The sequence below is a fragment of the Brachyhypopomus gauderio genome, chromosome 2, assembly GCF_052324685.1.
Source record: "Brachyhypopomus gauderio isolate BG-103 chromosome 2, BGAUD_0.2, whole genome shotgun sequence".
Lineage (NCBI taxonomy): Eukaryota > Metazoa > Chordata > Actinopteri > Gymnotiformes > Hypopomidae > Brachyhypopomus > Brachyhypopomus gauderio.
In genome coordinates this window covers 27759156-27773018 of record NC_135212.1, presented here as the reverse complement: position 1 = coordinate 27773018, position 13863 = coordinate 27759156, and the positions used below count along the sequence as shown (strand labels likewise).

The 13863-nt window shown below is 41.7% G+C and overlaps 2 protein-coding genes across 5 annotated transcripts in view; one reads left to right on the top strand and one right to left on the bottom strand.

Moving 5' to 3' along the window:
* Positions 1-1198: 1198 nt before the first annotated feature.
* On the bottom strand, positions 1199-7082 carry chkb (choline kinase beta). Of its 3 annotated transcripts, none has more exons than XM_076993225.1 (12): positions 7018-7082; positions 6328-6682; positions 6127-6235; positions 5826-5939; positions 5487-5620; positions 5180-5284; positions 4844-4902; positions 4543-4630; positions 3997-4105; positions 3223-3314; positions 2890-2971; positions 1199-2713 (listed from the first exon to the last, which is right to left on the bottom strand). In XM_076993225.1, the coding sequence occupies exons 2-12, from the start codon at positions 6663-6665 to the stop codon at positions 2657-2659; spliced, it is 1287 nt and encodes a 428-aa protein (XP_076849340.1). In that variant the 5' UTR covers positions 6666-6682; positions 7018-7082; the 3' UTR covers positions 1199-2656. The 3 variants fall into 3 exon arrangements, with proteins under 3 accessions (XP_076849340.1, XP_076849347.1, XP_076849333.1); XM_076993232.1 differs by having other exon boundaries at positions 7007-7046; XM_076993218.1 differs by lacking the exon at positions 7018-7082 and having other exon boundaries at positions 6328-7000.
* Positions 7083-9971: 2889 nt separating this feature from the next.
* Positions 9972-13863, top strand: part of mapk8ip2 (mitogen-activated protein kinase 8 interacting protein 2) — a 37076-nt gene continuing 33184 nt past the window's right edge. For both annotated transcript variants that reach the window (XM_076993166.1, XM_076993158.1), the window contains exon 1: positions 9972-10472. In XM_076993166.1, the coding sequence (XP_076849281.1) occupies positions 10408-10472 (65 nt within the window). In that variant the 5' untranslated portion in view covers positions 9972-10407. The remainder of the gene's footprint in view (positions 10473-13863) is intronic.

Sequence of the window (13863 nt, the reverse complement as noted above, 5' to 3'; positions counted from 1 at the left end):
CTTAATTTTATCTTAATTTTACAGATAAAGATTGTTTGAACTAGTCCAAAAACACGAAACTCAATTCCTGGTGGAATTCCTGCATGTCAATTAGCAATATTTAGATATGCATACAATGTGTATTGGTATGGAAAAGTGATTATGGTTTGTATGTGCAGAAACTCACATAGAAAATGTGTGTGCTGGTCTGCACGGCAACCACTGGTCCATTACCATAGTAACGATAAGTCCTGGACTCCTGGTCCATTTCCCACATCTCTGCTTCACTGCCATCAGATGCATGTCTCAGTGTGTTAGCATCAGAGTCACCGCACACTCTAATCTCACGCAGTCTCCTCTTAACTCTGATGAATACATCCCTCAACCCTAACCTGTGCTGAATAAAGACAAATCCTTGCTCTGCCCAAGAGCTTAGACACAGAAACAGTGCTGAGACCACCTGCCAGAGACCATCCATATTTCCAGAGTAGATTCAAACAGCGTACAAAAAAGGACGATAAATGAAAAGTGATTTCTAACATGACCACATTGTTTCAGCTAGTCATGGTAAGATATGTCTGTCTGCCCAACCAACTCGATAAAACTTAAGCCTTGCTATTGCTCTGAGCTCACAAGCACAGATCACCTTACTGTTTCTGGCCAGTAGATCAGTCCAGTCCCTGGTCTCTCAAAGCAGGCCCGGTTATTTTGAAGGCTCCTCTCTGTGCTGCAGAGGCAGCTGACTGAGTCGGTCTGCTGTGTAGTGAAGCAGGCAGAGCAGGACTATTTTAGTGTGTCCAGAACCGCGCAGAGCTGGACTGAAACAGGACACAGCACGGCCATGCTGACTCCATGCCACTCCAGGCTGCTGCAGATGTCTTATGGTACTAAAGAATGTATTCATTGCATTTACAAACAACTGTTACGCTGATTTTATTTCATTCCAATGAGCTGTTCATAAAATGGTTTATTATAGGAAGGTTATAGCCACAGCTTCCTGTCCTGAAAAAACTTTATTACACAGGACAACAAGCTTTAGGTCAGTGGTCCAGCGTTCTGGGAGCCCCACCAAAATGTGATGTTAGGTCTGTTAGAGCTCCCAGTACATCTCAAGTGCTGCAGAATTCATGGTCACCTCAGATCTTCTCAGTGGTGTCCTGGGGAAACTGGTACACAATATATGTGTACCAGTATACAAATGTAATATTTCCACAAAGGGTAAATGTTAGACATTTTTATTGTCAGAAACAGCTTTATGTGATTTGACAAAAACACAGAGTGTAGGAAACCAAGTATATGAGGACACCTACAAGTTCACATACAATGAAACAAAGATTTTAATGGACACAAACCTAATTCAAAGCATTTCAGTACGTTGGCCCAATATTCTCATGGTCTTCTTCCTGTACCCATGGGTTCTGAACATATGAACCTTTTAAAATTATCATGATGCAGTGTCTTCAATCACCCAGAAAAGAGTGTCATTTGAAGACGTCAACATTTCGTTATCATTATGAAGTTGCTTCCAAAATGTAGTTGTCTCTGCATTATGGAACATATGACAGTATTTATTTAAACTAAAATCATTAAACACAACAGAATGTAACTGAAAGGACAAATATTTGAATAAAGCACACTGTTAAAAACATGACTTTAGACACATGACTTTAGTGACTAGATTTTAGTTGGTACTGTCTGATTGAACCCCATTCGATAGCTTTCACATTTGATTTGCACAGAGCATTAAATAAATACATACACATAAATCTAATTTTGGCAAGATGAAAATGCCAAATGGACAATAAAGCATATCCAACATAACACAGCGCAAGCTGATATGCCACATTGTTTATCAGGTAGCCTCAGGTTGGCTTTTCCAAAACTGTCAAGAAATTTGAAGTAACTCGGCTCCTCTGACAAGCAAGCAATTGCATTACTGCTCTACGTATGCGCTTGCCGACTGAAACATGAAAAGTGTGCATGGGCCTTAGACCTTTCATCTGTCTCACACTGCACATCAGTGCACAAACACAGGAGATTTGGACCCTTCTGTTTAGACTGCATGGATGGATATCATCATAAAATTCACTATCTTATCTCACCAAGTTACAGATGACATTTGAGAATCATATACAAAAATGTTGATAAAATAAATACACAGAAAATTACAAAAACATTTCAAGGAGCTTTTGAGAATGGTAAGTGCTTGGACTTTATGTTTTGGATTAGGTCACAACAGCATACCTGTAGTGATAATCTGTGCTCCACCCGAGACCTCAGCATTCATTTCTCTAGGTAATGTTTAATACATAATCAGTATGAAATTACTTAACTGTTAATTCAGTGTAGGAACCGTTTGACGTATTTACGTTTCGTTTTTTGGTGTACTTATTTTAGAAAAGAGAAGGGAAAAGGAGAGATGGTGTGGTGATGGAGAGATGGTGTGGTGATGGAGATATGGTGTGGTGATGGAGAGATGGTGCGGTGATGGAGAGATGGTGCGGTGATGGAGAGATGAAGAGATGGTGCGGTGATGGAGAGATGGTGTGGTGATGGAGAGATTGTGTGGTGATGGAGAGATTGTGTGGTGATGGAAAGATTGTGTGGTGATGGAGAGATGGTGTGATGATGGAGAGATGGTGTGGTTCCTCCTGTGATGTACGACCCTTCCACAGAGTTAGGCAAAGAGCTTTTTTTGCTTGAAGTATGAATAAAATCTATGCTGGGCGTAGTCCTAAAACCAAACATAAACAAAGAGAAATTTTATGTATGTACAAAATATATGTATTATCATAGCATATATAATATCAATCATTTACCCTATCTTATATTTCATATATGATCTCTCACATCATATCTATGATGTCAAATCATCTTATCATATATCTCTCATATCATATCATAACTTACCATGTATCCAAATTCGATCTTGGAGATCCTGGCTTGAATGATTGACCATAGACCCCAGAGAAAATGGGAGGCTAGAGCATACCTATACGTGTATGTGTGTGTGTGTGGGTGTGTGTGTGTGTGTGTGTATGTGTGAGTGTGTGAGTGAGAGAGAGTGAGCGAGAGAGAGAGAAATTGAAGATTTAAACAACCACAAATTAAAATAGCCATATTCAGTATTTCTATAGCAATTGTCACTAATGTCTAGTGTGCCTCCCTTAAATGTGACAACACACATGACAGGACAATGTGCAGGTGGGTAAAGGATCACACCTATGCTTTGATCACACATACCTGTTTGCTTCAGTGATCATCTCCTCCTCAACTGTGGCTTGGTCCTCTATAGTGTGCTCACTCTCTGCCAAGTAGTTTCTGATGAAGTGTAGCTGAAGACAGATAAGTGCAGACGCTTTTAGGGCCATCAGCCATGTAAACAGAGTGAGGAGAAACACTCCTGAACTTCTCCTACATTACTGTTGTTCTCTGATCCAGTATGCTCATTATTTTGCACCAAAGCCAAAGACATTCTAATCTTTTAGCGTGTGCCATGAACATGCAAACCAACAACAAACAACGCAGAAATGTGTGCCTCTAATTGCTCAGCCTTACAAGAGCAATAGTGATAGAACTAATGTTAGATCATCCTGGGAATACCACTACTCTCCAGTAGATGGCATGACTGCTTAAAGACTGCATTCAAAAGCCTTTTGCAAATTATTTATGGGAAATATTAGAATTAACCAATAGAACTGGTAACTTCCTTCATTAGAGTCAGTGTATTGCAATTTTAGATCCATCCCTGTGCATGTATATAGACTGTAAATTTAATATTACAGCATCACTAATATTAAAGTTGTGTCTAGTTTTTTTTCTTGTTGGCAAGTTTGCCACTGTTTTTCACCCATAATGCACAGCTGAATGCAAACGGCATATTTAAACAATGACATATTTAACCTTGAGTTAGGTTGTCTAAGGTCATTTCTAATGATCAGAACACAAATGAAGCGACCCAAAAATGTATATTACAAACTACGGCCCGCTTGTCTAGTCTGAAGGGGAGTATCTCACCTGCTGTTTTCGGCTGGGGTAGTTTTCCAGGTTTGCCTTAAAAAACGGCCACTGGTCGTATGTATAATCATACACCCACTCACAGAAATGGTTCCCTAGGTCAAAGCCTCTGCAGAACACACAACAAGGAGACGTACGGTGAAGGACAAGGTTATACAATACACATCACTATCATGTAATAACATCGCTACACACTGCAATTGTAGTGTGGCCTGCACAATATCAATAGCAAAATGTTGATGAACCTTTGATAATTAAGAATGGCCTGCGTTCTTTTAACCAAAATGATGGATATTTGCTGGACTGTATGAATGGTGTGATTCATGAGAACACCCACAGGACTGTGGGATGTCAGGCACTGCTCATGTTGTCCATAGCATACAGTAAAAAAATTGCGTATTTATCAGAAGGCTAATTTGCATACTACAGCATTCTAGTATTTCACTACTGCAGAGAACAATTTTGCAGAAAAGTAATGAATAAATGTAACATTATGCAGGCTTAGTGTTTGATGGTAAAGAATCTCATTAGCAAGTGTGCTTTCACCTGTAATTGTAGCTGCTGTACTCAAAGTCTATGAGCATTAGTTTATCTGATGAATTCCTGTCACGGCCATCCAACATCAAGATGTTACCTAGACAAATGAAAGCAGAGGCAGTCATTAAGTGGCCATATGAAATGCAATTTTGCTTCCAAAGTGAGTGCTGGTGTAGGAACACCTATGATATTACACAATACACCTGTGCCAGTCTGAGTAGCAGCCCTACCCATCATACTAACACAAACAGATGTGAGGCACAACCTATGAGTGTGTGTGTGTGTGTGCATGTAACTAAGTGAAATTCACCTTCCTGCACATCGTTGTGACAAAACACCACGGGTGAAGAAGTAGCTGACAGCAGTGCTCTACGGAGATGGAGAGAGAGAGAGAGAGGATTACTACGCAATGCCAGGGATCCTCTGTCAGGGTTGTTGATGGAGTGGACATGTCTCCTGGAGTAGAGCCCATAAGCATATTGGTATCTAGCACCAGCACAATTACAATAATGGTAATTAATTTGCTGTTTCTTACAAGAGCACACAATTCAGTCTAAGACTGAACTACACCATTCAGAATAGACCTCAGCCAGTATTTAGCCAGCGCACTACTGAACCACTCCTACCTCTTAGCATCGTCCCTCACCTCAGACTCGCCAGTTCAGCTGGAAGGTCGTACTTCATCAGCTTCTTGAACTTCTTGATGTGTGCTTCACGCACAAACTTGATACTCATGATTTGTTCCATGTATCTGACCAAGATCATATAAAGTCAAACAATAATGTCCACACACCAACTTATCTGTACCATAATCAGACAATAACATCAAAGACACATCCTACTAGTACGAGATCTGGATTAGGCACATCTTTGGAATACTGTATGGAATGAGCTCATGAGGCCCAGATACGGCTGATTTCAGGATTTAATAGGAACTCGATAAAAGTTTTTACCTGTCAATGGTCCCAAAGAGCCAGCGTGGCTCCTTGTTGAAGGGCATGACCATGCGGTGGAAGCGTGCCATCTTCCTGGCTATTTCAGCCGAGAGGCCCGTGTGCTGCAGCTGATCCCTCTCCAAGCGTTTGCTCTACACGCCAGATACATACTTTGAGTTCATCCATTATAGATATACTTTGGATTATTAGACCACATATGGTTGTGTGTGAATATTACAATATGTGGCTTATTTAGGCAAAGGAAGCATCTCTCTTGTGCATATTTGGCTGTGTAGCTCCCTGAGTGCAGCTGTGTGTGTGTGTGTGTATTTTGTTTTTGTGGGAGGTGAGCCTCACAGGAAGATACTGTTCCAAGCGGCCCTCCGGGAAGACACCATAGAGACGAGGACCGAGCTCACGCTCTGCCAAAATGGCAAACATCACGCTCTCAGACACCAAAGAATCCACTCCCTATAAACACACACAACCATATATAGACATACACAGATATACAGCCAGGAAACATAAGCATGTCAGCATAACCTTTAGCATTTAATAACGTGGACAGGGGTGCACCTATAATGGACCTTTGATTTTAATGCCCTGTAGTTCTACATTGCCCCCTCCTGACACTATCAATGGAAGCAAAACAAAGCACCTGTAAAATGGCCCCATAGATCCGGAGCAGCACCCGTGAAGGTTCAGCCCCAACCGGTTTAACGTTATCGGGCAAACTGCATTTGTACAGCAGGTTGCTTAGTCCTCCACTGTCAGCACACAAAGACAGAAAAGCGCATTATGCTTGAGTGTTACTTTTTCATGGGTAATTGAGTAGTATAATGGCTCTGGCTTTAATTACCTTACGATAGTGATCTGAAAGTCCGTCTCCGAGATGGTCTTCCATGACCCGGAGAGAAAGTCTCGGCACCAAGCGAAGGCTTTGGATTTGGTTTCGCGGTCCACTTCCCCGGTGCGCCCGTCCCGGTACGACTCAGCCTCCGAGTCTTCATCCCCGTTTGCTCCCCGAAACGCAGGCGCCCTCGGGCATCCCGTCTCGGCAGCCAACACTTCCCCGAACTCTGTGTCCACCCCGTTGCTCGTGTCCTCCGTCATCACCGTAGTGTCCACCGCCGGTACCGTGACAGCGGACGTGTTCTCATCACTCGGTCCTTCCGTTCCGGTCCGGTCCGCCTGCATAGCGCTGCGCCCGCGTCCTCGCGAAAAAAACGTACGCAGCAGAAGTGAAAAGACAGCTCGGGGTAACTTACTGCCCCATCGGTAGGACACACTCTACACCGGGGGGCAAAGTGCGCCGCTCCCGCGCCTCAGTTGGCACGAGCGTAAAGAGCGCAATAAATAGCGGATCAACGGGGACCGTCACACGTTTAGTGACAGTCAGCAATTACGCAGAAAGCCCATTTTAAGTTTTCAGGGTGTTAATAATTTTTTCATGCAACGAATCTGCTATTTAAGCATTACTTAAACATAAGCACACAATTATACAGCCCTAGAATTAAATACACATTTTATCACTGTACCGATTACCCACTTCCGCGTTGAGCGTTCCTGGACCGCCTACAGGTCAGACTTGGGCTAAAAAAGACTAACGTGACACATTATCCAATCAAATCCCACACTCACCGGACCGAACGAGCACGGCGATCATTCGTTGGCTACAGGAAGGGAGTAAGTACCACCTCCTACTGTAGCTGCAGTGGTTTATGGGAAATTGAGTTTTTATGCTCCGTGCACCGGGAGAGGACGTATGTCACTTCCTTTATTGGTCAGACAGACGGTCCTCGGTGAGGAAATGATCAAGGAATCTTTCTTACTTAAGTCACTCAGCACCATGGACTGTTGCGAGAGACTGGAGCCCAAGTAGACCACTCAAGAAGACACGCAGTTGTCAAGGTCTTAGAAGTGACTTTATTTTCTCACCTGCAAGGCGAGCCTGTGCATTGTGTTTCTAAAAGTAAAAAATAGCGTCTCGCGCCAAGGATGTGCAAAGGTGAACTGCAAAAACAGTTCAGCATAAGGTCAGTGTAAAGGGTGCAGTGCAACCACGCCATTTATAGGACTGGACAATGTTTCCGTAAATAAAGCAAACGGAACCGAACGGAAAACAGAAGCACACCTGCACAAACCGCTCTTAATGCTTCTGTGATTGGTTTGGTAAGGACTGGGCAAAGAGTTGAAATTTACAGGTCATTTTGAAATATGCCCACAAGTTTTTTCTATGTTGTAAGCCATGATGTATTGGAAAGTTTAAATGTAGATGCATAGCTTTTTTTGCGGCCACATTTGTGAAGGTTGTTTTTTAAACATGGGGATTTGTGGGTAGAGATTAGTCAAGGAAGGCAACCGTATTTATCATACACAACAGCAGTTCAAAGTGCTGCAGATAAGAATAGAAAAAGCGTATCATAGCCCGAGATCTGTCACCTCGGAAAGATCTTTGCCATGAAATATAGTAGAAATCAGGGCCGGAGTGGGACACTTTTTCAGCCCGGGAGTTTCATGTCCAAATCCGGCCCAAAATTATTTTTCCCTCCCAATCGGCCATGACATGAACCGGCCCATCGGGAATCCTCCCGAATCTCCCGATTAGCCACTCCGGCTCTGGTAGAAATGTTACATGATTAATTAAAATAGGAAACAAGGGATATGTACATCATTAAGAAGAAAAAAAGTAAACTAGAAATAAAAAGAATTGTTTAATTGGAGTACCACAGCCGAGGTACAAAGAGACTGACATACAGAATCTAAGCTGAGCCTAAAGCCTGGTGAAATAGGCTTTTAACATTTTCCTTTAAAACATCTAGCTGACAGCTGGTTCCATTTAGAAGTAGCTAATGAGGATCAGAGGTTCTGTACTAGATCTATTATGAACATGGCTGCCTCCACATAGGGGATCTGAAGCAAAAATTGGTTCATTCATAGCTATAAAGTTATCTGATTCTTTATCTCATGTGGATGCAATTTATAGAAAAAAATGTAAAAATAATAAACTATCATTATCTGAAATATTGTTTGCTGTCTTGTCATAGTAAAATGAGTGATGGCTCTTTTAATTGTTTAAATCGAGAGTTTGTCTGTCTATATTGTGTGGTTATTCCAGAAAGCATGTTTAGCAATTTATGCAGGTCTGTGCAAATCATAGCTCAGAATAAGTTTAAGTATGTTATATATGTAAACAGTGAAGCTAGTCTGCTCTGTAGTAGATTTACTAGACATAAATCAGAGTGAATTTTGAGAATACTGTCATAAAAACTGTTAATGGAGGATTAAACTGATGATGAGGGTCATATTATTCATATTATTAAATTGATAATATGAAATATTTCTTAATTTATTATTTTCAAATAAAGAAACATAGTTGATGAGGGACCTCCGAAACATCCTGTTTCTCTGGAAACTTTACTAAAATTTTTACTTTACTACAATTTTTAATATATCTATCTACATATCGTATCTTACACTGCAAAATATCTTCTTCAGTTTATTATATATGTATACAAAGTCGTAGGCCACGTAAACTGACGGAGCGGGGTCAGTGGATGCTGAAGCGCATAGTGCAAACAGGTCGCCAACTTTCTGCAGTCAATCACTACAGACATCCAAACTTTATGTGGCCTTCAAATTAGCTCAAGATCAGTGTGCAGAGAACTTCATGGAATGGATTTCCATGGTTGAGCAGCTGCATCCAAGCTATCACCACGGTTCAAGTATTGAATCCTGTTAACAGTGCTCATTCTATTCATAGATAATTAACTGAGATAAAATATTTGTTCAGGACCCAATAACCCGGGTATGGCTACGAGTCTATTCAGATTTCAAGGTAAAATGTAATGTTTGTCGAACCTGCTTGCTTGTATTCCCACAGGGTCAATACACATATTATAAACATGAAGACAAGAAACGTTTAGTGAATAGATGTCAGATGTCTGAGCAGATACGACAGGTTACTTTTGTGACAAAATTGCCAATCATAAGACTAATTGACTGCTTATGTTAATTGCAATTATCTACACCTACACCCACACCGAGCCCCCTCGCTTACATAAATCATGTCTGCTCAGCGGAAAAGCCCATTCTGGCCTATATCGACGCCTCGAGCGTTCATTTTGGGATGTTCACATTCACAGGATGATCTACTGAAGTTTAATAGTTGATGTATTGCTGTTACGGTACTGAATAACCATTCTAGACAAACGTATTGAGCTTGTGTACCCTAAAAAGGTACAAAATTCTCCACTAATGTGGGTCTTTATTTTTGCAATTCTGATTTCGACTTAAGCTACCGCATATATATGACATATCGTATTTGTCATAGTGAGATACCACCAGGCCCCTATATAACATTTTATTATAGGCCCTACCGACACATCTTATTGATGAGAATGAGAATGACGCGGACATTGCTCGATCGTTTTCTGAACTGCAGTGGTTTTTCACGGCCTCACGCTCGCTGTGCCCACGTACCATCGTGGTGCAAATCTTACGTATCGGTGCTGGGGACGGAGACCTATCTGCCACCCTCTCCAAAGTGCGCAGCGACGCTACGTCTGCCCCCTCCCTCCTCCATCAGCACTCGGATTAGGCTGCGCCCAGCTTCGCCTGGTCTCTTAGCAGGTGTGTGGCAGGAGCGAAAAAGAAAAGGTTATCCTCTCTCACATCGTCACCCGTCTGTTTCTTTTTTTTTATTTTATTTGGTACCCTCAGTCTGAGTGCGTGGACTGCTAGATCAGATCGGATGGTCCTGATTGCGCGTGTGTGATTCGGTGAAGACGGGGCCAGCAGCATCCGCAGTGAGGCTGAAACGGAGAGACGGACATTGTGAGCGACGCTTGATCGTACCGGTCTCCATCCCCACCGTCTGTGAATGGGCTGTGCTCCGTTCGCCTCTGCAGTCGCTGTTTAGAGTCATTAGTGGAAGAAGATGGCGGACAGAGCAGAGATGTTTTCTCTATCCACCTTCCACTCGCTCTCGCCTCCGAGCTGCAGGTAAGACACGCAGCATCCCGTCTCTCCGCAGCTGAAGGGCGGCGATGGCTGTTTCAGGTCTGCCAGCTGTCCGTGGCCGCCTGGGACTGGCCGCTCCGACCGGGCGACTTTACCTCCACAAACGGCCCTTACGTGTCAGCAGTGTTTATGTTGCGGCAATGTCACTAACAAACGGACAAACGGAGACGATCATCTGCAAGCTTCTCAGCGTCCGTACAGTTTAGCTATGTACTGGAGATCTATTTGCCTTCGGACGCTTGTGTGCGTTTATAAATGTCCTTGAATGTACCCAATTCAACAATTTAGCGGAATGGTCGTAAAGATGAGACGACCGAATACAGTTATTCTCCTGTCGCAGGCTCAGTTACTGTAAGGAAAGGCCCACGCCCTGTTGGGCGCCTATCGGACCGATGATGCAAGCTGTAAACACGGCATCTTTATGCCCAGGTTACTCATAACTTGTTAACGTTATTGACGTTTTTACGTTGTTAGTGTGAATTATTTCGAATGATTTATTTCTTTCTTAAATGATTTATCTACCCCTGCGTCTAAAACATCTGACGAGCCTTTAACACGCACGGGCTAGGCTATAGAGATTTATTTAGACCTATTCTACATAGGATAATTATTGATTCTGTCTGTGAATAGCCGATTTAATTGGATATTTGTCATACACTATTATGTATCCGTAAAACAAACAGAAATAATTGATATTCGTGTGATCAGTGGTGGTCCTTAGACCTGTGGCTCCTTATCTCCCTGTTAGCGTGTGAGTGTGTTGTGTGAGTGGAAGGAAGGCCCCATATAATAAAGATTGAGTTAGATCCTATCGGGATATGCTGGGGTAAATGTAGCCTGCTGCTTTATGTTATACTTCATGTGGTATAAAATAACACACACACACACACACACACACACACACACACACACACACACACACACACACACACACACACAGCAGATGCATATCACAGTGATTCCTCCACACAGATAAAGGAAATGCAGCATAATCACTATAGTCTTGGTGCTTTGGTGCTGTATGTAACACTCCCGCCTTGGCTTGCTGCTTCTTTAGACATTAGCTTTTGAACAGTTTCAACCGTTTCATTAAAGTCCTCTAGCCCTGATTTTAATATTCTTGTTCTTGTTTTTTTGAAGAAGGCTTTCATAATGGGATCTGAACTACTTCGTCTAGTGCTTTAGGAGAATATTGTAAAGGTGTTAGCTTGTATGGCAGAGAGAGCATGAGGTAGAGTGTGTGTCTGTGGGGTGGTACCTCATGCAATGCTAGATCTTTTTCAGAGCTCCTGTTTAGTTATTGCATTTAATTAACGCTCAAGAGAGTCTTGCTGATACAAAACAAGGAATACAAAAGAAAAAGTAAAATACAAGGCAGAAATATTCACTCATATGGTTTGTCCTGAAAGTATTTATTTGTTTTTTTTATATTTATTTTCTTACTTAAGTATACAAGAAAACCCCCAAATTATTCAAAGGTTGTGATGAAATCACTTGAAGTGTAGATAACCTCAAAAAAGACCCTTGATGCAGCAGTTATCAGAGATAATAAGACACAAACATACATGCATATTAACCTAATGAATTTAATAAAGCATATATTAATGATGAGATGAGAAGGATATGAGTTCCTTACCCCTGGAGTCAGGGGCACCAACAGGACATTTGGACCCCATGAAAATAGATCACATTGGGCCCCAATGACAAAAAAGGTACCTTGTGTTGTAATAATTGAGAAATGATCATTATCATGATTTTCAGAGTGGTGTTATATACAAATCACATAATGTAGACTACATGTTCTGTAAAACAAATAACCTTGAAGTTTTTATTTGGCAAATTTATGGTGAGCATAAATGAAACCTTTTCTTTGACTCTGTACTGATTCTAGCTTCATCTGGCCGTCCAAAATGCTAATGATTCATATATTACTGTAAATCACATGCACAAAGTACTGGTGCAGGTTGGCCAAATATGACCTTTACATGTTTTCAAGAGTGTTGCTTTACTTTGAGATCCATCAACTCCTCATAAGACAACTAAAGCAGCCACTTTGTCGCATATTCATGAGCACAGATGCCCGTCCCCATGTGCTTATGGAGTATGTGAACAGTTCATCGTCTTCAAACTGAATCAAGTCATTTGGATTGATGAAAATCTCTGCATGCCTCTTTTTTCCCTGATATGCTGACCAAGCAGCCTGTGGACAGAAGGGGATGTGACACTCCTGTGAATTGTAAATAGACCCTCAACACACATGCTGCGTGTTATCTAACAAAACACGCAAACTAGTGAAAATAGCATTCTGAGTAGTTATTTTGTGACTGTAAAGATTAGTACATGAGAAGATGGAAGTCTTGGCTGTGCAGCCTTGAGTAGTGGTGTGTGTGTGTGTGTGTGTGTGTGTGTGTGCGTGCGTGCGTGTGTGTGTGTGTGTGTGTATGAGTGTGTGTATGAGTGTGTGTGGGTGTGTGTGTGTATGTGTATGCATGTGTGTGTGTGTATGAGTGTGTGTATGTATGTGTGTGAGTGTGTGTGTATGAATGTGTGTATGTGTGCGCGTTTGCGTGTGTACAGTTTGAGATTGTGTCACCAAACCTCTGTTAGTCTCAAATTGTTCCATTAAATTAAAAGCTGCAATTAAATTAAATCAGAACCAGGGATTAATGCTAAATACAAAGGTCATTCCAACGGATGTGATTCCTACTGAGTGATGTAATGATATTACTTTGCTATGGACTTTGCTATCAGTTTAATTGTCTGACTTTGGCGTTGTGTGGACTCCTGTGGTCTGCATGTTGGGTTTCTGTCATGTTTAAACTTGCATTTTAGTTCATTCCCCAATAAGGCTCCAGATTAAGAAGCCTGAGATTCATAAAGGTTTGATTGAAAGTGTATTATTTGTATAGGTGTCTGTATAGTTTTATCATACTTTACTGAGAGAAGGTAATTAACACCAAGCTATAGTTTGGTGTGTGTGTGTGTGTGTGTGTGTGTGTGTGTGTGTGTGTGTGTGTGTGTGTGTGTGTGTGTCTGGGAGGCCTCTGCTGGTGTAGTGGTCTCGCAACATGAACAGAAATCATCTCATATTGTAGAAGGAAATCTCACTCTCAGAGCAGCCAGTTCCCTTTGGACATATTCCCTGATCTTTTAGCTGCATTCTCTGAGGGACTCAGACATTTTCTATGACAAGAACATGGATAGTTTACATTCACAAAATGTTTGATCCTCTACATTTGTGTGTGTGTATGTGTGTGTGTTGGGGGACTTTCAGTGATCTGCTGTATGAAATGCAGCTTTTACTTGTATTGCACCAAAGTTTTAAACACACTTAAATCATTTTAGTCTAGAATTATAATTAAATCAAGTCAGC

Coding starts and splice junctions, on each gene's coding strand:
- chkb (XM_076993225.1), bottom strand. CDS start 6,665: ATGCAGGCGGACCGGACCGGAACGGAAGGACCGAGTGATGAGAACACG. Junction 4,631..4,843: donor TCACAACGATGTGCAGGAAG/GTGAATTTCACT, acceptor TCATTTGTCTAG/GTAACATCTTGATGTTGGAT. Junction 2,714..2,889: donor AGATCGAATTTGGATACATG/GTAAGTTATGAT, acceptor GTTTGGTTTTAG/GACTACGCCCAGCATAGATT.